This window comes from Diceros bicornis, chromosome 38 (assembly GCF_020826845.1).
Source record: "Diceros bicornis minor isolate mBicDic1 chromosome 38, mDicBic1.mat.cur, whole genome shotgun sequence".
Lineage (NCBI taxonomy): Eukaryota > Metazoa > Chordata > Mammalia > Perissodactyla > Rhinocerotidae > Diceros > Diceros bicornis.
In genome coordinates this window covers 30,766,899-30,790,765 of record NC_080777.1, presented here as the reverse complement: position 1 = coordinate 30,790,765, position 23,867 = coordinate 30,766,899, and the positions used below count along the sequence as shown (strand labels likewise).

At 41.7% G+C, this 23,867-nt stretch overlaps 1 protein-coding gene across 3 annotated transcripts in view; it reads left to right on the top strand.

The window, feature by feature from the left end:
- The window catches only part of KDM5B (lysine demethylase 5B), an 82,206-nt gene extending 65,524 nt beyond the window's left edge, over positions 1-16,682 (top strand). For 2 of the 3 annotated variants that reach the window (XM_058533839.1, XM_058533838.1), the window contains exons 19-27: positions 162-517; positions 1,537-1,675; positions 4,617-4,796; positions 5,713-5,871; positions 9,692-10,177; positions 11,591-11,702; positions 12,776-12,930; positions 14,076-14,396; positions 14,935-16,682. In XM_058533839.1, coding sequence (XP_058389822.1) covers positions 162-517; positions 1,537-1,675; positions 4,617-4,796; positions 5,713-5,871; positions 9,692-10,177; positions 11,591-11,702; positions 12,776-12,930; positions 14,076-14,396; positions 14,935-15,072 — 2,046 coding nt within the window. In that variant the 3' untranslated portion in view covers positions 15,073-16,682. Of the gene's footprint in view, positions 1-161; positions 518-1,536; positions 1,676-4,616; positions 4,797-5,712; positions 5,872-9,691; positions 10,178-11,590; positions 11,703-12,775; positions 12,931-14,075; positions 14,397-14,702; positions 14,908-14,934 lie in introns of those variants that run through there. The other variant, XM_058533840.1, reaches the window with a different exon arrangement.
- The last annotated feature ends 7,185 nt before the right edge of the window (positions 16,683-23,867 follow it).

Sequence of the window (23,867 nt, the reverse complement as noted above, 5' to 3'; positions counted from 1 at the left end):
TTTAGCGTCAGTAGGCTTATATATTGTCTCATTTACCTATATTATTACTAAAATCAAGTGAGATGGAAGAGCGTCACATTGAATATACATTGAAGATTCTGAGTATGAAAGAAGCCAATTACTGAAATCATGTTTTGATGCAACAACCTGTGTTTTTTTAGGATCTCTTGAATCGCGTAGAAGATTTCCAACAGCATAGCCAGAAATTGCTCTCTGAGGAAATGCCCAGTGCTCTTGAGCTGCAAGACTTGCTAGATGTCAGCTTTGAATTTGATGTTGAACTTCCACAGCTTGCTGAGATGCGTATTCGTCTGGAACAGGCCCGTTGGCTAGAAGAGGTGCAGCAAGCTTGCCTAGACCCCAGCTCCCTTACTTTAGATGATATGAGACGTCTCATAGACCTAGGGGTTGGTCTGGCCCCATATTCAGCAGTGGAGAAAGCTATGGCCCGGCTTCAGGAACTGCTCACAGTGTCGGAGCACTGGGATGACAAAGCCAGGGGTCTCCTCAAGGCCAGGTAAAAAAGCAGACTCGCATCTCTCTCTTGGGGAAGGTTGGGTAACATCCATTTAGAGGACAGGGCACAGTGATTGGCGTGTGACTAGTGTTCAGTACTCTGGTTGTGCATGTAGAGTACATGTAGAAACAGCTAAGATATTTGGGGCTGCTTTGGAACTTGGGCAAAAGAATATTAATATTTTCTTTACTGATTATGAAATGAATGATTCAAATGGACATGCCTTTTTTAAAGTTGGTATAATGAAATTTCTCTGGACCCCAATGATACCATCTTTGAGAGAAGAAAAAATTTGCAAATAAGTGGAGCTGTTTAAACCCACAGTTAGTAAGATCCCAAGGAGTCTTAAAGAGAAATGTCTGAGAGTTAATGTGCACTGTTCTGTAAAATGAAGATAGTGCCGGTAATTTCCAACAGGAAGAGGGCTGTACATTTGTATTGTTGGCTTGGTAATTCAGGACACCTTATCTTTGTGTGAAAGATTTGCTTGGACTCAAGCTAACCATTTGAGGGGGAGAAAGTTAGCCTTTCCCTAATCTTACTTTCTGTCTCACAGATCTTTATTGGTCCAACTGACAACATAAAGTACAAAAAATATCTAGGTTGTAGACAATCTTTTGTAATCCTAAAATAGTGGTCATTGAGCAGAGTGTGCAAAATATTTTGGTACTTTGCTCTTTAGTGAAAGTGTATGAGTCTTGACAGTGTATCCAGTTGGACATAAAGTAACACTAGGTTACCTTCTGCAAATGGAGGTTTTGGTTATTCCAACATTAAATTAGAAATAAGTAGAACTTAAATGCTTCGCTGAGTCATTTGCTTTATCTTAGATGCTCTTAAGTCTTAGGCAGCTATTTGAAACTAGTTAATTTGATATCTAGCAGTTATTGCCATTTGAAAAAATTTATTTGCTATACTAAATTTCATTTGAAATGATTTTTCTGGTTTCTCTGGTAAACCATAAGAAAAATGAGCCATCATATAAAATACTAAGTAGTTTTTATATTTCATTTTTTTAGACCTCGGCATTCATTGAATAGCCTTGCTACGGCAGTTAAGGAGATAGAGGAGATCCCTGCCTATCTGCCCAATGGTGTGGCTCTGAAAGACTCAGTGCAGAGAGCCAGAGACTGGCTCCAGGATGTGGAGGCCCTGCAGGTTGGTCTGAAAAAATGCCCTGAGTGTGTAAGGGCATCTGTAAAGAGCAATAATTGAAAAATTGTGTAAAGAGTAATATGTTAGATCTCACTGCCCAGATTGAGTATTTTGGGCTGGCCAGATTACTAATTCTACTCAACGTTATTTAGATTGATTGAATTACTTAAAGCTTAGATAATTAAACCAATTTTTTCTGGGAGCTTGGGAGCAACCCATAACAAACTTGAGTACTTGGTTGGGGATTGAAGAAAAAAAGAACTAAAAATGAAGTTGTGAGAGAAATGTAGTTTCTAATCTTTGATAAGTACCATTGTTTCTTATTGGCATGTCAACAACTTGGAGTTTAGACAATCAAGAATAGCAGATACAGTGAATCTAATTATAGGATTACATAACCAAACTAGGCCCCAGGGCCTAGAATTTTCACCCAGTAGTGACTTAAAAGTGCCTCCCCGTCCCTACAAAGGAAATGAAATTTACCAATTTCCAAAGTAATTAGTGCTAAGTATTTGTGGCCCTCTGCTAGATGTTATACTTAACTGACTTGCCTTAAGTTAAAAAAGAGAATTTTTTCACTTGTAGCATTATTAAGGTACAGACAGAATGCATTTTATGATTTACCCAATTTTCAGCTGGATAATTTCATTTGAAAAGTGGTTGGTTGAGGGTTGGCTTCCTTTATCTCTCCAGTCATCATAAACCAATAGGTCTTATGGACCTATTGAGGAAAATGATCTTTGAATTATTTAATGGGCAAGGTTTTAAAAAATTTAATTTATATTCTTGAGTCTCAAGTTCTGTTTTGTTGGAGCCATCAGATTCTAGGAATAAAATACTATCTGGTTTTCTGAATATTTGTGTTATTTTAAGTGGTACTAATTGACCAGTTGCTAACAAGTGCCAAACATGACAGTTTTAGCCAGATGCTTGCAATAAAACATCTGGACATTTGTTCTAGTTAATGGGAAAGAGAATATTTTCTGATAAATATAATTGCATAATTGAGGGGTGACCCCAGCTGGCCAAGAAAAAAACCAAGGAAAGTATCTACTGTGTACATTAACTTCCTTAATGGAAGTTTTAGATGCAGGCTCTAGTCAGTGATTGTTGGAACTATAGTAATTAGTTTTAGTCATGGTCCCCCTTTTCACTCATGAAAGGGAACAGCCAGAAGGGTTAGATCATTGCAAAAAAGAGAGGTGAGCATGTGAAATCAGAAAGAGAGGACACGTTTCTGGATAGTTTCACTCCCTTCATGTTTTATATGTATGTACTGCTAAGTATTGTGTTTGCAATAGTGCCTATAAGGGCGCAGAGCAAATTTTGCTCCATTCCTGAAATAATAGTCTGGCCTTTACTTGCATCATATATTTGAGGACTAATAGAGAAATGTGACTAACAACTAGGAACCTTTTCATATTTAGAGGGTTATTTTAAAAAGTTGTCCAATATGCTGCTTTGCACATAGGAATTACTTTTTCCAAATTAAGTATCATAGGAATAGCATGTAATTTGTAAGTCTCCTTTTTTTAAGTGTCCAGCAGAACATTTTTGCCCTCACAGTTTCAATCCTATAAGATTAAATATCAAAGCAGTAAAACATCAGTCTACCTAGTCTATATTCAGTTTTCCCAAAAATGTCCTGGTTTGTCCAATCCAGGACTGCATGTTGCATCCAATTGATATATCTCTTTAAATTTCTTTTAATCTTGTAGAGTTCTCCTCCCCACCCTACTTTTTTTCATGTCACTTTCCAGAACATTTATCTTGTGGTATGTTCCACCTTCTGGATTTGTCTGGTTGTTTTTTGGTGGTGTGTTCTATCTTCTGTGTTTTCTGTAAATTAGAAGCTAGTTTCAGGGCCGGCCCCGTGGCTTAGCGGTTAAGTGCGCGCGCTCTGCTGCTAGCGGCCCGGGTTTGGATCCCGGGCGCCCACCGACACACCGCTTCTCTGTCTGTGCTGAGGCCGCGTCCCACATACAGCAGCTGGAAGGATGTGCAACTGTGACATACAACTATCTACTGGGACTTGGGGGGGGGGAAATAAATAAATAAAATTATTTAAAAAAAAAAAGAAGTTAGTTTCAAAGCCTTGATGGATTCAAGTTAAATATTTTTGACTTAGAATACATCAAAATATCAGGTGATATTTTATAGATATTACATCATATCAAGAGACATATCTGGATGACCTACTTAGTGAAGCTAAGATTTACTATTGTATTAGAGCGACACCTGTGCTCTGCCACCCCTCACCCCCAACCTAATGCTTTTATTCTTCTTCCAGTTTGAGTATCTCATTCTCAAAATGTGTTCCAGTATCAGCAGCATCAGCATCACCTGGAAACTTGTTAGAAATGCAAATTCATGGATCCTTCCCTGAATCAGAATATCTGGGGATGGAGCCCAGGAAACTGTTTAAACAAGCTTTCCAGATGATTCTTAGTGAATACTAAAGTTTGAGAACCACTGGGCTTTCTCAACTCAGTTTCCTGAATAGTTTATACTGAGTTACTTTAATTCATCCTTGGTGAGTGAATTGGAGTAAAATATTGTTTTGTTACTTTTATTTATGTAAGTCTTTTTTGAGTTATTTCAAATCTACATTTTTGTTGAATTTTTTTTGACTATTCATAGGGACCAAGGTGACAAGTGAATTTAGAAGGGCATAAATAGAACAAAAGGACTACAGTGTATGTCAGTGTTCACAGTTGTATCCTTGGGTTCTAGCACAAACTAGATTCTTGGAGTTTTTGTTAAGTGAAAGAACACATGTTCGCCCACTCCCACCACCATTGGTCAGCTGGCAGATTTGTCAATATCCATCTGTGAATTTAGCATGTTAAAATCATGGAGTAGGCCCAGTCTAAATTGTGCTTTTCCCACTTTACATAGAAGTATTCTTTTTCTTAAGTTGCTATAATTGTTCTTGATTTATTAGGTTGGAGGACGTGTGCCAGTGTTAGACACACTCATAGAACTTGTCACACGAGGCCGATGTATACCGGTACATCTGAATTCTTTACCAAGACTGGAATCACTAGTAGCTGAGGTTCAGGCTTGGAAAGAATGTGCTGCTAATACATTCTTGACTGAGAATTCTCCATATTCTCTCTTAGAGGTAAGTTTGCACCCAGCCCATCTACAAGACCTTAGATGTCCTAGCTTGGTAAGACATGCAGTCCCTCTCATACAAAGGTGGCATCACTGATTGATCTATGTTCTATGAGTTATTTATTTATTTTTTTCAGTAGAGCTAGGGAGATTCTTCTAGTGAAATGACCTTTAAATGCTCTCTGGATACCTTTAGGATAGCATTCAGTGTCTAAGGTAGAACATTTTTCTCAATGAAGTTCCTCAGTCTATGTTGAAATTGGACTTCTAACTTTGGCCATACTTCACCACTTGCATTTAGTAAGCCAGATAAATGATCTCATCTCCCTCTCATAAAGTGCTATAGTTGTACTTTTTGTAAACTGAAACTGGTCATGCATTATGACTGGGATCAGCATATATCCCATTTGTACCTATTGTTTAATTGCAACTAGAATCAAAGTCAATCTTTTGTGAGATTTCCTTCTTTCCTCCCTCCCTCCCTTTCTTCTTTTCTTTGTAGAGGAATTTTCTGGCTTCAGAGTGGTGTGTTACAAAGAACATTAGATACTAAGAAATTTACATCCTTTCTACTGCTTTTTTTTTTTTTTTTTTTTTGTAAGGAAGATTCACTCTGAGCTAACATCTGATGCTAATCCTCCTCTTTTGTGCTGAGGAAGATCGGCCCTGGGCTAATACCCGTGCCTATCTTCCTCTACTTTTTTTTTTTTTTTATATGGGATGCCGCCACAGCATGGCTTGACAAGTGGTGCGTCCGCATGTGCCCGGGATCTTGTGAACCCCGGGCCGCTGAAGCAGAGTGCACCCACTTAATGGCTGCACCACCGGGCCAGCCCTGTCTACTGCTTATGTTTTTATTTTGTGCTTCCTAATGTTCTGTCTGAAATCCATTTTACCAAAGGGTGTGCTTTGTCTCACATTAGGTGCTGTGTCCTCGATGTGATATTGGCCTTTTGGGATTGAAGAAGAAGCAGAGAAAGTTAAAGGAGCCCTTGCCAAGTGGAAAAAAGAAAAGCACCAGATTAGAGAGTCTGAGTGACCTGGAGAGAGCTTTAACTGAAAGCAGAGAGACTGCTTCAGCTGTATGTAGTGGGGCTTTTCCTTCTCCTTTTTCTGTTGGTCAGGGAGGCTAGTTTCTAACTCTTCTTTATTTACAGGAATATTGGAAAGGCAAGTAGAAGAATAATTTTAAAAGAACTCAGTTTTACCGAAAAGATTTTCTGAAAATTGTCAAATGTGAAAGTTTTGAATGGAAGACGCATAGAGGTGTGGAAGATTCAGGGAAAGCCTGCTAGTGTCAAGTCTTACCGACTCAGAAACAGTCTTGTTAGTGCCTGTGGGTTGATCCAGGGATGCTAAGGATATCAAGGTTGACAGTTATGTGAAACTGCAATGCCACTTATTAATTTACAATAAGAAATACACTTACAAGTGTACTGGATACTTCTGAGTCTGACTAACATTTCGTAAACACTGTTAATTCAAAGATGATACTGTCTTCAGGAAGATGCAACAGTATGTAGCTGATGTTTACTGACCACAGTATCAGGACAATGGAAGATAGCTGTGTAATTTGGATGCTTTGTGTGTGTGTGAGGAAGATTAGCCCTGAGCTAACATCCGATGCCAATCCTGCTCTTTTTTGCTGAGGAAGGTTGGCCCTGGGCTAACATTCTTGCCCATCTTCCTCTACTTTATATGGGACACTGCCACAGCATGGCTTGACAAGCAGGGCATCGGTGCGCGCCTGGGAGCTGAACCGGCGAACCCCAGGCCGCCAAAGCAGAGCGCGCATGCACGCCTAACTGCTGCGCCACCGGGCCGGCCCTGGGATGCTTTTTTTAAAATCCTTTTTTTATTGAGGTATAATTGACATATAATATTACGTTAGTTTCAGGTGGACAACATCAGGATTCGATATATGTATATATTGTGAAATGATCACCACACTGAGTCTAGTTAATAGTTAACATCCATTACCTCACATAGTTAAAAACCTTTTTCGTTTCTTTTTTTCACCCCCTGCCTCTGGCAACCCGCAGTCTGTTCTCTGTATCTGTGAGTTTTTTTTTTTTTTTTTTATAATTTCCACATATAAGTGAGATCATACAGTATTTGTCTTTCTCTGACTTATTTCAGTTAGCATAATGCCCTCAAGGTCCATCCATGTTGTTGCAAATGGCAAGATTTCCTTTTTTCTATGACTGAATAATATTCCATTGTGTGTATATATATACATTTTCTCTATCTGTTCATCTGTCATGGGTGGACACTTAGATTATCTCCATATCTTGGCTATTGTAAACAATGCTGCAATGAACATAGGAGTGCAGATATCTTTTCAAGTTAGGGTTTTCATTTCCTACGGATAAATAGCCAGAAGTGGAATTGCTGGATCATATGGTAGTTCTTTTAATTTTTTGAGGAACCTCCATAGTGGTTTCCATAGTGGGTGCGCTAGTTTACGTTCCCACCAGTAGTGCGCAAGGGTCCTCTTTTCTCTACATCCTGGCCAACACTTGTTATTTCTTGTCTTTTTGATAATAGCCATTCTGACAGGTGTGAGGTGATAGCTCATTGTGGTTTTGATTTGCATTTCCCTGATGATTAGTGATGTTGAGCACCTTTTCATGTAACCTTTTGGCCATCTGTGTGTCTTTGGAAAATTGTCTGTTCAGAATCTCTGCCCATTTTTTAATGGGATTATTTGTTTTGTTTTGCTATTGAGCTGCATGAGTTCTTTATTTTGAATATTAACCCTGTATCAGATAATTGATTTGTCAACATTTTCTCCCATTCCATAGGTTGCCTTTTCATTTTGTTGGTTTCCTTTGCCGCGCAGAAGCTTTTTAGTTGGATGTAGTCTCATTTGGATACTTTTCCTGGCACAAAGCATTGCCCATTCTCGAGTAGAAATATTCCTGCTACTAGGACTGGACTGAATGGATCCATCCTTGGGCCAGGGCACCTTCTTCCCAGTCTGTTCCTTGTAGCTGCCTGACCTCTCTTGTGATTGACATGCGATTGCCTTGATTTTATGTCTTTTGACACAGATTTTTCTTTGGACCTATTTGTACATTCAGTCAGTTCTGATCAGATTCTGCTGCCTGAGCATCGTTGTGGTGTTTTTCAGATGCTGCTTTCCACTATTATGTTTGTGGTTCGTTTTTGTAAAAATTGTGTTTGTTTTGAATTGTGCATGCTGTGTCTTTTTAATAGAGTCTAGTCTATGTCTGTCTAGTCTATGAACCCCTGGTTTAAGAACTCCTATATGTGACCTGTTGATTTCATAGTAGAACTCTGAAAGATGAGAAGATCATATTGTATTTGCTCTCCATTTCTAAGCTATAGGAAGGCACCTGTTATCACATAACCCATGTATACTGCCTGTACATCGTTTTTGTCTACAGAAATAAGTGGATTTTTAAAAAATACCAATTTACTTGAAAATTTACCAATTAACAAAAATATACCTGATTTACTTCTAGATCTTTTTGTTTCTTCTCTTATCTCTCATTCATACGTTTTCTTCTCTAATCCGAAAAGAGATAATGGAGAGTTCATTCTGGCCTTATGACTCGGGGTGCCTCATCTGATGCATCGTGATGGATCGGTGGAGGGATGTGATAACTGGGAATGGTTTTAACTGTGACAGATTAACGTTTTAAGGACTTGGGAATAGAATTGGGGAAAGGAATAGTTTCTGTAGCCTATAGCTTTTGTTATTAGAGGGGAAAGCTCTGTTTTAAAAATCCATGCTTTTCTCCTGTTTATCTGTATTTCTCTATCAGTAAAGTACTAGAGAAGGACTTTGGTGGTCCAGCCTTTTGTTGGGGAAACTGGACGTTAAGTTCGAGGTGGTAGGGGCTAACTCTGACGTAGCTAGTGATTTGATTTTGTCACTTTTAGACTCTGTGTTTACTTCATGGTGCATAATGGATAAATCTGTGATGCTGGATGTGTTTATGTAATAGATGTCTAGTCTGTTCATGTAAAAGTTCTCCTTGCAGACAGCTTGTAAATACTGTTCAGAAATACATGGAGATCAAGTTACTCTGTTTATGTGTCTTCAGTTCATTCATGCAGGTTAGCTGAACTCAGCACTTCCCTGGGACATGGCTCTCATTTTAATAGAGAGGAAAGACTTTACAGTATCAGTATACTTGCCACTTTTTGCAGAAAAGCAACTTGCTTTTGTCTTTGCCCTAATGATCTATTTTATAGCGTATGTGTGCGTGCATGCACATGAGTGTAAGAAAAGTGTGGTAAAGTGGTTTCTGTTTAATTTTTTCATGAGGAATCCAGTTTCATTATCTACAGTTGCTGTGTCCGGCATACATATAAGGCCTTAATGTTAAGGACAATGAGAGACATAGACTGCTACTGCGTTAGTGACTGTTCTAGGAGACTTTTCCATCTAAGGGACTTTTCTAGAAGAACACAAAAGCTAATGGAACTGAAAACAAACGGAGAACCTCAGAAATTAGTATGTGGAGAATGTGATAAGCCTGTCTCTTTCAAGAGAAGTAAATTTTCTAGGAGATGAATGTGCCTGGAAGTTGGACTTTTAAGAAGTGGTGCATGTTAAGTAATTGCTCACATGAAGTGTTTACCATGTGCTGGGCAGAAAGTGTGTCACATCTCTCATTTAATCATCATTACATCCCTGTGAGGTGGACACTATGATTAACTCCATTTTATATGTGGACATTTACACGTGGAAATTTAGCCAGAGTGGAATATGTTGCCCAAGGTCACTCACACAGCTTAGCGAGGCAGAGCCAGGATTTGAAAGCAGATAATCTCCTCTAGAGCCCATATTCTTAACCACTAGGGCCCTTGAGTTTTAGGAGAAGGCTGAGTTCTCTGTGGCATTGTCCTTGATTGTTAACTCCTTTTTAGATGGCAACACTTGGGGAAGCTCGCCTAAGGGAAATGGAAGCCTTGCAGTCTCTCAGACTAGCCAATGAAGGGAAATTGCTGTCGCCTGTCCAAGATGTGGAGATGAAAGTCTGTCTGTGTCACAAGGCCCCAGCTGCCCCTATGATCCAGTGTGAACTCTGCAGGGATGCTTTCCATACTAGCTGTGTGGCGGTACCCAGTATTTCACAAGGCCCCCGAATCTGGCTTTGTCCCCATTGTCGGCGGTCAGAGAAACCTCCATTAGAGAAAATTCTGCCCCTGCTGGCCTCCCTACAGCGCATCCGAGTTCGCCTTCCTGAGGGAGATGCACTTCGATATATGATTGAAAGAACCGTGAACTGGCAGCACAGAGCCCAGCAACTGCTTTCCTCAGGGAATCTCAAATTTGTGCAAGATCAAGTGGGCTCAGGACTGTTATATAGCAGATGGCAAACCTCAGCAGGACAGGCATCAGAGACAAACAAGGTGAGTCTGAACTTTTCTTTGCTGGGTGCTGGACTCTGCATAGCTCTCTACCTTGTCCCTGAGCCTGTAGCTCTGGTGTCGCTGTTCCTGGTGATCGCTGGACTGTCAACAGCACGCATTTTACCTGCAGCTTCCAGTTGGAGGGTCCTGTGTACCTACCCTGTTGTTTTAGTTTCCTCTGCTCCCATAGTCAGGAGTGCCTCTCAGGTCCTTTGTTTCAGTAGAGCAAATTTCACCTCTTCACATATGTATGTAATTTTTCCATTTATGTGCATGAATCCAGATACATATTTAATATTTATGGATTTTTAAAATTTTTGCATGACTTTTTTTCCCTACTTCCTCTCACGTAAGTCACTGAGTAGAAAGGAAGTGTCTCCTTCCTGTCTCATATTGCCCTTGGAGGAAGAAGAGGTTTTGAAGTGTCTGAGTACCATGTTGCTTCAGAGGAAAGGCAGTGGGTTTCATACCATCTGTGATCATTCTGCCAGAAGCCAGATTATTCTGACCATCACTGGAATGGGCAGAGTTTTCTGTCTTCTTCCATAAAAGATGGCTGCAGGAAAAGAATGTGAAGACATGAGAAAAGTCCAGTCAGGGGGGCAGCATTCAGTCTTTTTATAAGGTTAACCTGATGACTTTCAAATCGAGTACAGATTTCTCTAGCAGAGGTGTCACAACTAACACAGACAAAGGAATTATGTGAGTTAAATGTTCAGCAGGTCAGAGATAAGGACAAAATATTGGTCTCTGTTGTATTTGTTTCCTTGTTTTTGTAATTTCTTTCCAGGCTTCTGAAATACAGTGCCTGGCACTTAGCAAATGATCAGTTAGATTTTTGTTGTGTGAGTGAGTTGGGGCTCTTTGGGCAGCCTATAGTGGAGACATTTGTGTTCTTTATGCAAGATGTGCTAGGAGTTTACCTTTGTTAATAAAAGGAGAGGACACACCTGTCAATTTACAAATGTGTGGTCAGGGACTGTTTCTCCTAGCTCCTTTAATAAACACTGAAGAAGGTAGGGAGGTGGGTGTGAATGATACCAGGCAGTTCCTCTGTTGGTTTACTCAAAGGGGTACATGTTTGTGTTCATCGTGTTACAGTCTTCATAAGGAGAATTACATAGGGATTAAAAGGTCATAGGACATGTTCTCACACAGAGAAAATGACTTATTTCCAATTGGTGCTCTTCACCTCTCTGAAATGAGTCCAAGTAAAACCAGGAAGACGAAAGGCTTGGTGGATGTGAGTTGATTTGTCCAGATCTAAGATGCCAGGAGACTTCTTTCAGTTTGGGAAAGTCAAGTCTTTCTCTTTCCTGGTTGCCTGCCTGATAACCCAGGCTATCTTCATTTTATTGGTGGGAGTATTTTTAATCCTGAAAAGCCTGACTATAAAATGTTTTCCCCCATTAGGTATCTCAGCCTCCTGGCACAACATCCTTTTCCTTGCCTGATGACTGGGACCACAGAACCTCATATTTACACTTTCCCTTCTCTACCGGACGGAGTTGTGTCCCCCTCCATGGTTTGCATTTTTTATTACTACTATTTTGAGGCTGGACAATAAGAAGTGATCTTGTCATATGTTTTTGTTATAGATGATCAGGTACCATAGAAAAGGACTTTATTCCCAAATGCAGGATAGGAGTTACTCTGTATTTGGAAGGTAGGAGAAGGATCATATTTGAAGGTTTATAAATGCAAAGGAAACAGAGGAAGGCTTTATATCATTGCTTTCAGGGATGAAAGGGTTAATCCCAGGCCAACTGATAATTAAATACCAAGCATTTTAGTCAGATAATCATGGGGTCCCTTGTTAGTTCATTACTTAGGAGATTTGTGGAGGATATTAGAAAGAGAATCCACACTTGAAACCTCTCTCCTTTTTTTCCTATACTTACCTATAAATAAATGCGTGCCCCCTGACTTCTGCCTAAAGCTGCAACTGGAGTCTGATCCTTAGTCACACCATCACATTGTGTGTCTAGTAATGGGGCCAGAGCTACTTGATCCACTGCGATTGCCCATGCCCGGGGCTATTCTGTGCTTTCTATTAAAAGCTGTTAAGGCAGAAGTACTGTCTCTCCTGCATTAGTAATAAGTGAGTGAGGGGACTCAGTATGGAATTAATACTTCCTAGTAATCAGAAGACTTAGAAAATCTGGTTTGGGCTATGTTATATTGTAGCTTTAGTCACATTAAGTGAACCTAACTTCAACTGAATGTAATTTAAAAAGGAGTAGGGGGGCTGGCCCGGTAGTATAGCGGTTAAGTGTGCACGCTCCACTTCAGCGGTCCAGGGTTCGCAGGTTCGGATCCCGGGTGTGGATCTTTGCACTGCTTATCAAGCCATGCTGTGGCAGGCGTCCCACATGTAAAGTAGAGGAAGATGGGCATGGGTGTTAGCCCAGGGCCAATCTTCCTCAGCAGAAAGAGGAGGATTGGCAACAGATGTTAGCTCAGGGCTAACGTTCCTCACAAAAAAGGAGAAGGTGGTAGTGGAGTGAGGCATAATCCTTCTGCTTATCTCACAGGTCTGAATGTCAATGTGAAACACGCTTTGTTGTCATCATTATGATTTGGTCTGTTCTTTAACAGGTATTAGTCCAGAAGTGAATGAACTGTTGATGGAAGCCCAGTTGCTCCAGGTATCCCTTCCTGAAATTCAGGAACTTTACCAGACTTTACTTGCAAAGCCAAGCCCTGCTCAGCAGACTGACCGAAGCTCACCGGTTAGAGCCAGCAGTGAAAAGGTGAGTGTCTGAGAGGCTGCTGGGGAAGGCAAAGTCTGGAGTGGGGAGCATGGTTTTTAATGTCATTTCATCTAAATAGTTTAGTGAATGAGATGCTATCTTTGATCCCGAAAAGGATGCAAACTATCTACCTCAAAACTTCATTCCTAAGGCTGTCGGTGAGCAGAGGGGTGCTGGACATCACTTTGGGCTTACAGCCTGGATTTTGGTCTTTTTTTTTTAAGTTACTGTTTGAATTTTTTTTTTTCTGTTTAGCAAAGTGCTTCTCATCATTTCCATGTAGGAAGCTAGAAGCAGGATTATTTTTCTTCTGTAAGAGAAAATACTGTAGAGATGCAAATGTAATTACAAGCTGGGAAGGCCTTTTGGAATAAAGCCTTTAAAAAAATCAAAGATATTCTTGGAGTTAACGTTTAACAAATGCTTTAATTCTTCTAAACCTAACAAGGTAGCTGATGTGAGGAGTGGTGATTAGACTGAGGATGCCCTTTTGAGCGCTGACTTAACTTGAAGGGAATACTATATAATGTCCTGTTACTTAGCATGGTTAGAGACACTGCTGCTTCTTCCTATTAGTGAACTAACCGGCCTGTAACATTTAAGGCACCTGAGAATGTAGTCAGGATAGGAAAAATCTCTAGCATAGGGCAGATAATTGGCATTTAGAATTTTATTTTTCATTATGATACCAAATAGTGTAACACCATTATTGATTGTGTTCAATTAATGCACCTTACTCCTATAAGGGGTGGGGTTGTACGTCCTTAAAGAAGGAAGGTATTAGCCATGGTTCCTTAGAAGTCTGTAGGTCAGAGATAGAAACTATAGAGCAGTCAGTCACTTACGGATTTGGTGAAAAGAAGAATGTAGACATCTCCCCATCTCCTGGTTCTGGTTGGCTGAGTTGAAGCCCAGTCATGTCTCTAACATGTCCTTTTTCCAGCATTCCTTTGACAGCACTAACAGTTAACTTGGTTAAACTTAGACAAGTTGTTCTATAGGATGTGAGGGGAGATGGGTGGTCGTGGTTAGGATGCAGTATTTTTTCCACTGTTGATGGGGTTCCAAACAGCTAATATGTAGCTTCACTGGTTTTAGTAATAGGCAAACTAGGCTAAAATTGAGTTTGCCCATTTTCCACCCAGAATGAGTGCTGCCGTGGGAAACGAGATGGAATCAATAGTCTTGAGAGAAAACTGAAGAGGCGCCTGGAAAGAGAAGGCCTCTCCAGTGAGCGGTGGGATCGAGTTAAAAAAATGCGGACCCCCAAAAAGAAGAAAGTCAAACTGAGCCACCCCAAGGACATGAACAATTTCACGTTAGAGAGAGAGCGTAGCTATGAGTTAGTCCGTTCTGCCGAAACTCATTCCCTGCCCTCAGACACATCCTATTCGGAGCAGGAAGACTCTGAGGATGAAGATGCCATCTGCCCAGCTGTGAGCTGCCTGCAGCCAGAAGGAGATGAGGTCAGTGAGGTTTGGGCCATAGAGGACGTGCTTTCCCTTAACGCAGAAACCCTGTAAGCTAGACCTCACCTCGCTGGGTCTTTCTCTTCTGCTTCTCTGCTTTGAGCTGATCTGAATGGATGGCTCAGCCTTCCCCCACTGATATCTCTGCTCTTACCATCGCTCCTGGGTCTTCTCCCTTTTCTTGAAGAAACTCTTATTCTTCCCTTTTTCCTCTTCCTGCTCCTCCAGCTTTCACCGTCCCGGCACTAAGAAGGTGGGAGGGGAATGCTGATGTAATGCCCGTTTGCTTATTTATCATCACAGGGCGGCGCTGTCTTAACCCCAAAGCAGTCACAACTTGAAGAATGGCTTTGACTCAGTTGCTTTGGCTGGTGGGCCAGCTACACTCATTTGGCTTAGCTGTTGTGCCAGAGGTCCCAGTGGTGGGACAGTGGCCGTTAGCGGCAAACGGCCTGAATATCTTGAGGCTGGCCTGCCCAATTCTGAATCAGATTTTTTCCTCTGAAAACCCCGTCTCCCTGCTCTTTGTAACCAGGTGGACTGGGTCCAGTGTGATGGCAGCTGCAATCAGTGGTTTCATCAGGTCTGTGTTGGTGTTTCTCCAGAGATGGCAGAGAAAGAAGACTACATCTGTGTGCGCTGTTCTGTGAAGGACGCACCAAGCCGAAAATAAAAAACACAAAAACAGACCCTTCCCCTACTTAATGTAATTCAGGACTCCAACCAGGAAGATTTCTTCAATTTCTCAGCAAAGCTACAGGACTGGTATTGAAACCAGCCTGTAAACGGTGCTATTTCTATTCCTTACGGGATCATTTTTCCAGAACTCTTTGAAAAAAAGGAAAAACAACTAAAAAATTTTTTGACACTTTTTGTATTTTTTTCCTTAAAAGCTGTTTGTGGTTGTTTAGGTTTGAAATGCTGACTGTTTTTTGCAGGGGTTTCCACCAATTTGGAAGGCATTGGAGCTTGCACCTTTTCATGTACAGCATTAAAATCTTACCTCTGTCTGGGATTTACCGGCTTAAGAGTCCAACTCAGTTTCAGTGCCCAGAAGGGCACCCGAAATTCCAGTAAATCCTCATTTGAGGAATTTCTCTTGTTTACTCTGTTACCATATTGGGGAACTTAAGTTTTTCACTTTTGGGGGTTTTTTTTTGTTTGTTTCTTTCTTTACTTTTCTTTTTCCTGGTAGACTAGGTTTATTTATCTAAGCAATAACTTCTATGTTTCAGTGGCTGGAATTAAAACAAAACAAAAAAAACTTCCAAACAGTGTGTGGTGCTTTAGCATTTGGTTGATGTACAGAATGCAATGTCTGATTTCTAGTGTCACTGATGAACTAGTGATGTGGGAAAGAGACTGCTCTGTAAGAAATTGCCACAGCTGTGTTTTGGCTTTCTTCCTGCCTCTTCCTTTCTCTCCTATTTTTTTGGTAGCTTGTATCAAATGTTACAGTTTATATTGTGGAATAAATCCTTGGTCCTAATATAACACTAAATGCTGGTTATTTAGAGCCATTAGACTACAGCTTCTTCTGCCCCTCTGCCTTGTGGGCTTTGAGGAGCAGGAGGGGGTTGCTTGCTTTTGCCTCTGCCCACCAGGCTACAGTGGAGGTGGATGGTAGCCTGCAAACTTTAGGGGGTTCTTTTGTATCCTGCTCTGTTTGGTGAGCCATATGCCTCCAGTGACCACTAATAAAGACCTCTCCCTAGTCTTCAAGGAATAGAACCTGTCTTTAAAGCCATGCTGTTTTTTGATAAGCTTTCTCAGAATGTTAGCAAATCATTCCAGTCCTTACATCAGTGCTCCTTGTGGGAATGTCATTATTATATTTGAATTGACAGCGAAATTTGGTCTTCAGTTAAGGTATCAGAAGGAACTCAGGAAGATTCATCATCACAGAGGGCTAGGGAAGTATGGGCTGAGGGAGAACTTACGAACACCCAGGCTCTGCCTTTTTGATTTCCTCTCAGTCTCTTTCTCTGGCTGTTGTTACTGGGTGTGGATAGCTCATAGTCTTTCCCTCCTCTTGTTTTTAAAGGACTGTTCTGCAGGGGAGAAGACATTCTGGTAAACAGAACTCACTCTTGCTTGCTTTTTCTATTCTGTTGCTAATATTTATTTTCCTCACATTCTATAGCCATAAACCTGAAGATGGGTAGAACTAGTGGGTCTTTAATTAAACAAAACAGCAAAAACAGCAGTTGGTGTTGTAGCAGGGATTTAAATGTACTGTCTCCTTTTTATGCAATTCAAATAATTAAATCTCATTAAGAATGACTTTTAATTGTCTACAGTTTTCCCACAGTTATTGTGATGTTTCTTTTTGTCTGATGGGGATTCTGGGGCCAACGGAGAAGAAGAATCTCCAGAGTACAATCTGGAATAATAGTGGTTTGGCCTTTTTAAGTATCCAGATTCTTAGAACCCCCCAACACTGGGACAGGATGCCAACTGTTCCAGTTCCATTGAGAAAGTAAGTTAATGGGAACACTGCTGCTAGAATTAAGGCTTGCCTTTGGAGAGCTTTTGCCGTTTAGTATGCATCTCGCCTGCCCCTGCTAGTTTTCCTTCTTCACCTCTAGGTTTTACATAATTCCTGACAGCCAGCATCCTTGGTGAGGTAGATTCTCTGCTTCTCTGAGTGAGGGGGGAAAGGCAGGAGGTATGTATTTAAACTATCCCCTTCCCAGGTGAGAACCACTAATCTTTTTACATATAATGATACTAAAGTTAGAGTGTCGGTTGCCCAAAAGTATATTGCTAGTAAATGGCAAAGCCTGTGTGGTGTCTTCCACTTCTGTAGTAGTCCTCCTACCCTGTGCACTAACACTACAAAGTTAGTAGTGTTTGTTCAATTGAATTGAACAATTGATGCCTCTTGTTATGTGTCCAAAATGACTACAGAGTGCTGTTATCTAAAAACCATGTTTATTGTGTGTTAACTGTGAAGCCAGCCCATATTCTAGAGAAACGTCTGAACTTGGAGAAAGAAGATAAAACACACACAGAAACTGACACTTTTCCATCTCAGCAGTCCCCCAGCTTCCTGAGGTGTGAGAGAGAAAGGACTGTGTTAGATTGGAGCCTGAGCCAGGAGGGTTAGTGGGTAAAGAAAGAATCTCGTGAACTCAGCACAAAAGGTGGCTGAGTGCCCCCAACCCACCTCAGTGACTGTTGTTTTTTGTTTGTCCGTCAGATCAGACTCTGGGGGATTTCTTATAGAGAATAAAGGCCTTGCTTGTATGTAGCCTCTAAGAGCCTGGAGAAAGTTTGTGTAATTTGGACCAGCTGTGAAGGAAGTTGACTTCTTTGCAGCTTCATTTCAGCATCCTGGGAGGTGGGACTCATTTTTCTATCCCAAAGTTAACCTAAAGCCAGAGATGCCACCTGTGATGGTAGAGGCTGGTAAAAACCTGAATTTCCCTGCTTTATTCTGCCATACAGAGATTTAAAAAATGAGATGTAAAGATCTTGAGATTTTGGATCATATTTTGGCAGAAGTATCTGAGATGCCCTAATTGCCGTTATATCCACCATACAAAGCAACATGACCCTTTGGTATTTGTGCAAGATAAGCCTGAGAACAGAGTGGTGCCTACCTGGAAGGGGGTAAAACTTGGCTTCTCTTTCTGCCTTTTGTTGTGCTCTGAAGGCCCTTTTGTAATGGGTTTCTGCCTTTTTTTTTTTTTCCACTTACAATCTTGGTGGATATCTGGCATTCTGTTAAGACCTGCTTCTGGCTTGGATCAGGCATTGATTGGTCTTTAGTGCCCAAGGTGTTTTTCACAGACTGGAATGGATATAGATGCTATATACTTGTAACAAGAGATAGAATTGGATGACCAATATTTTAAGATTCATTGACTGTTGCCATTCTGTAACTGTGCTAGTCGATGCTAGGCATCAGCCTATATTAAAATGGTCTTTCCTTGCCATAATGATGCAGAAAACACAATCCTCTTCCGATGAAACTTTGCCTGTTGGGAAGAAGAGCTGGGGAAAATAACAAAGATCCCAGTGCCTTTATTGAGCTCCACGTAAGAGTTGGAGTCCTTTCTCAACTCCTAGTTGAGCACCAGAGTGATGACATCATACCTTTTGCCCCTCACCATCCCTTGCATGTGGCTCCTTTAAGCCTCTCAACTTTTCTCTGAGATGTTCCATGTGGAGCTTGTAATAGAAATGTTATTGAAAAGCTGCCTAAAGAAAATATTGTATAAAGTAGGAACTGGTATAAAGTAATACTATCGTAAATCCATTTTCAAAGCATAAAGAATCAATTTGTAAAGTGTATATTTCACTTCAAAATTGGTGTAAACAAATTTTCATGTTTCAAGATTGCTTCCGTGGGAATACATTTAACATTTTTATCAGTATAAATGGAACATTTAAAACCAGCCAACAACAGAACAGATCCAGCTCTGTGTTTCGGTTCTGGGATAATTGTACAAGATGAAGGGCTGGGATATAGTGAGTCTGGATGTGTCTTTTATTTTCAGGATAACCTGCCGCATTGCCATAGAGGAATGGAATTGTGAGGTCATTTGATCTGTTCCAGGTGAGTGGAGGCCTAAGAACTATTTCTGTCTCCCCTTGGATGGGAAAATAGAGAAATTTAAAAGTTGCCTTTCTGAGGAAACAAAAGTTATTTGCTCTATTTAAAATAAATACCCAAAGACACTCTTGCCCCGCGAGAAAATCTAGCTCCTGGCAAACTTACTTACTAGAAGTTGGAGAGGAGTGCAGTTTCAACCACTGACTGCTGTCTGCCGGTGTTGATGTTTATTCGCTGACCGTAATTAAAGTAGGGACATATAGAAAAGAAAGCCCCTTTTGCGTATGATTAGGACAAGTAGTTTGACGGTTAATCGAAAAATCAGTAAAAGGGTGAAAAAGATAACATTTAACCTAAATCATATATATATTCATTTAATAAACTCTAAAATTGAGAAAAATTATAGTTTGGAGGCAAGGGCCTTTATTTACAGTAATTGTAAGGCATTATCTATGATTTTCAGCTTGGACTTGCTTTAAAATGGATAAAGAATTTAGACGTGAAAGAATTTGACTTTAGAATTCTAGATATTTACTCATTTGCTTCAGAATTTCATAAGAGTTCCACCTATACCTAATTTAATAGCAAGTTTTATACGCAGCTCAATCTGGTTTTTATGAGAATGAATCTTCACACTTATTTATGTAATAATTAAAACATAATTACTATAACAGATTGACTATTATACAATTAGGAACAAATGCCACTCAAGAGGTGAGAACAGAAGAGAGCAGACTACAGAGTGCTGAGCAGGCCAGGACCATCAGTACACTTTGCAGAGAGTGTAGCATTTAGGTTAATTTAGAGTTGGCTCAGAGAGTGTCTGCTGTGTTGGAAGTCAGTTGGCCCAGCTCTTGCAAGACTTTCTAAGCTCCTAGGAGATGGCTGCTATTCAGGATGCTCTGTAGCCTCTGGAGCTGTCCTGACCACTGACCGGTTAAAACACACTTGGAATTTTGTTCTTTTAATGCTGAATGACTACCTGTCATGGTCACTGTTCCTTAGGATGACCCTTCAAGATGTAGGTAGCACATATCCCTATTTCACATATGTGAAAGCTAAAGAGATGAGAGGTGGACTTTGGAATCAGATGAGACTGATCTGAGCCTACACTTTATTCTAAGGAAAAGTCAGTCTCTCAGTTTGCTCTGCTGGTTCCCTGTCTAGGGCTCTACCGATCTCAAAGAACTGAGTATTTTGGCCCTGGGGTGTGAACCTGCTTCATCTCTCTGTGCCTGCCCCCACCTTCCTCTTGTTCCCAGACAACAGCGGAATAGAGGGGGCAAATGTGACCTAGGGTCACATTCACCAGTGAGTCACTTGTTTTTTTGCAGCCCTGGTTGTGAGGTGCTTATTATTTTCTGGAGATGTCTAGAAATCTAGCAGCCATCTTTAGCCTTGAAATGGCCACCCCTAAATGGGCAAAAATGCCTCAATAAGTTTTCTTTTCCCTATGGGTACCAAGAACTCATGGTTAGCGCTGGCCTTACCGGATACCTCTCTCTATCCTCAATTAAGCAATTTTCACAAGAGGAGGCAGATCCTGGCCACAGACCTCTCTCAACCTTGTCATGCCTTGGAAGATCATCCAGCAGAGGTCATGGTGGGCAAGAGTGCCCAGACTGTTTTCATGCTCTTTATTTCCATCCCACTCCACTCCCCTCCACCCAAAGAAGAAGTTCTTCAGAGAGCAAAAGGGAACTACTTAGAGTGGGGCTTAGTGAATCAAGGGGAAGCGGTGTCCAGAAAGCAAAGCAGAGGAGAGTTTGAAGAAGGAATAAGGCAGTATGCTTCGAAACAAAAGCTGTCAGTTCAGCGGTCATATTTGCCACTGATCGTGTGCCCCGAGCCACTACCGAGGGCATCTCTGGCTGTCACTCCAGCAGCGCCACCATCTTGGCCACCAGTGCCATTTGGTTTCTATAAGTGCCATGGGTCTTCCCACCCACCATGTTGGTGTAGGTTTGTCCTATTTAGGTTGGTCAGCAGGGAAAGAAATTAAGAGTGAGTTTAGGCAATCTTCAACATCATTAGGAGTTACAAGGCTCCAGCCGTTTTCTGCACAGCACCTTCCCCAACTTTGGTCTTTGGATAGGTTTATAGGTCCCAGGGAAGATGGGAAGGGTAGAGATTTGGGACAAAGGCGTTTTTGGTGCAGGGATTACTATTTAATGGGAAGTTCCTGATCAGAGGACTGAGGTGTGCTGACTGGAAACCTCACTGTTAGTTTCTTCCCCCAGAGCCACTTTCATTGGAGGAGAGGCCAGGACAGAATTGGCTTGTGTTACCGAGGGCTTTCTGTGAGTCCACAATGGCTGTGTTCTCAGGGAAGGAGACAGGAGCTGATCATTATCTTTGCTGGATGGCTTATAGACTGAGCACTGAGGAAGCAGTGGGGTGGGGTGGGGGGACTTAAACTGGGATATGCATAGAACTTGTGTAAGGGTTGTAGCCAGTTGCCAAGCCAGACCTCAAACACCTGTCCTGTTAATACATGGGCCATGCTTTTTCCACTGTATTGTGACCTCTGCCACATCACTGAGTTCTTTTTTAAATGCTTTTGTGGCCCTAACTGCCAAATGTTATTCTGAGGGCTGTACATATATTATTTAATTCTCCTAACACATATGACGTAACATGTCCCTGTGGGTGTAGGTGGGTGGCAGGAATTTTGATGCAAAATTGTGCCCTTAATTATTAGCTTTGGAATTTCAAATAAGGAGCATGTCAGTGTTTCTCTTGCTCTACATCTGCCTGATCCTTTGAGGGTGGGACGGTTATGCCCAAGGCTACTTTTTTGCCCAGGAAGGTAGTGCCCTATTTCCTAGTCTGAACTAATGGGGATCACAGTTAGCTTTCTTGCTTCTAATATTAATCCCCTAGTACACTGAAACCACGGGGTGGGTGAGATGGGATATTGGAAGAAAGGAGTGGGTATTTCCCAGGCCCTTTAGGACAAGCTAGAAGGAGCCTCTCCTAATAAGCAACAGAAGAGGGCAGCAGAGGACCAGGTTTGGGCAGCTCTCCTCCCTGGTTCCCAGAGCTGGGCCAGCCCCCTGGAGGGGAGGCAATGGTAGGCTTAAGACACTAAGGTCACTCCGTTTCTTTGCCCCTCTACAACCTGCCCTCAGACACCAAACTTCTGCAGTGTCAAATCCCTTACAAAGTTCAGTTCTTTGTCTACTGTGCTGTTTAGGAGGAGACTGAGTTGTAGATTTAAGATTGAAGATTAGGATTTAGGTCCTTATTGTACCTGAGGTAGAGCAAATTCCTAAACCGCTGGTGATCCCAGTTATGTGCCCTGCATATTGAGCGTCTCCTATGTTCTCAGCCCTGAGCTAGGTTTTATAGGTTCAGGGATGTATGGAACATGGACACTACGCAAGGAGCACGGAATTTAGTGTTGGAGGGATCTATGTAAACCAGTCCCCAGTTTCTTGCTCTGATGGGCATGGACAGTTGTGATGGAGCAGAGAGGGCAAGGCTTCAAAAAGGTGAAGATCTGAGTTGATACTTGAACTATGTTACTACCAAACTGGCCATGTGGCCTTGCTGAGGATGAGAGCCCAGCACATATCAAATACAAGATCCTCACCCCCTCAGTTTGGTTTGACTGCAGCTACCTAAAGCACCACCTAAGGTGAGTCACAGACGTTGACTGCAAATTGTTCCAGTGAAGGTGTTCCTCTGAGTAGAGACAGACTTGCCTCAGAGTGGGACCCTTGGATACAAACTCTCTGCTCGTGTAAGTGGAGGCAAACCAGGAAATGGTCCAATGTGTGTGCTCAGCACCTTCAAGGACCCTCGGTGTGACAGGAACAAGATGGACTGGATATCTAGGGCAAGCTAAGGAAGAAGGTATTTCAGGCAAAGAAATGGCGTGTGTGGCGATGAGAATAATAAAAGCCAACACAACCCTCAGTATATGTCAGGCATTCTTCTGAATGCTTTGCATGTATTAACTCATTTAATCTTCACAACATCCCAATGAGGTCAGTAGTGTCATACCCATTTTACAGATGAGAAACGAGTTCAGAGAGGTTAAGACTGAAGGCCATCCAGCTGGTAGATAGAGGAGCCAGGATTCAAACCCAGACAATCTGGCTCCAGAGTCTGGACTTAGGAAAACAGAAGATGGAATGCTGTTGAGTGCCTTTGAGCCTAACATTTGGGATATGTGGCTCCCCGAAGCAATAAGCCATTTTTTTTTTTTTTAAAGATTTTATTTATTTTTTTCTCCCCAAAGCCCCAGTAGATAGTTGTATGTCATAGCAGCACATCCTTTTAGTTGCTGTATGTGGGACTCGGCCTCAGGATGGACGGAGAAGTGGTGCCTCGGTGCGCACCCGGGATCCGAACGCGGGCCACCAGCATCGGAGCGCGCGCACTTAACCACCAAGCCACGGGGCCGGCCCTAAGCCATTCTTAAAAACTCCTCACCAAGAGCTTCAAGATGCCCTTAAAGGCTGTGGGTTTTCTCCCTCCTACCACCAGTAGGGTGAGGCTTATAGAAGCCTTATTTTTAGAGAAGTGAGTGAACATTCTTTTGTTCCTAAACTGGTTTGGGTAATTCGGTCAGGTTGGAAATGTATTTCAGCTGCCTCATTAAGGTCCTGGTATCTGCTGCCTCTGGGTGTAGATACACAGACCTGTGTGCAGGGACCCTGTCCTCAGGAGCTTTCTGGGGGTGGGTGGCAGCTCTACCTTGGTACTCAGCTCTCACCCCACACTTCACCCACCACTAGCAAAGTCATCTCAATTGGGACTGAGGCCAGGCATATTCATTGTGTCTTGGCAACAACAGCAAGTCAGGGTAGGAACACCAAGAACTTTAGTGATGGACATTGCATAAGCAAAAGTGTGGAAAACCTCAAGGTGACTGGTCTGACTGGGAGATGGAGACTGCA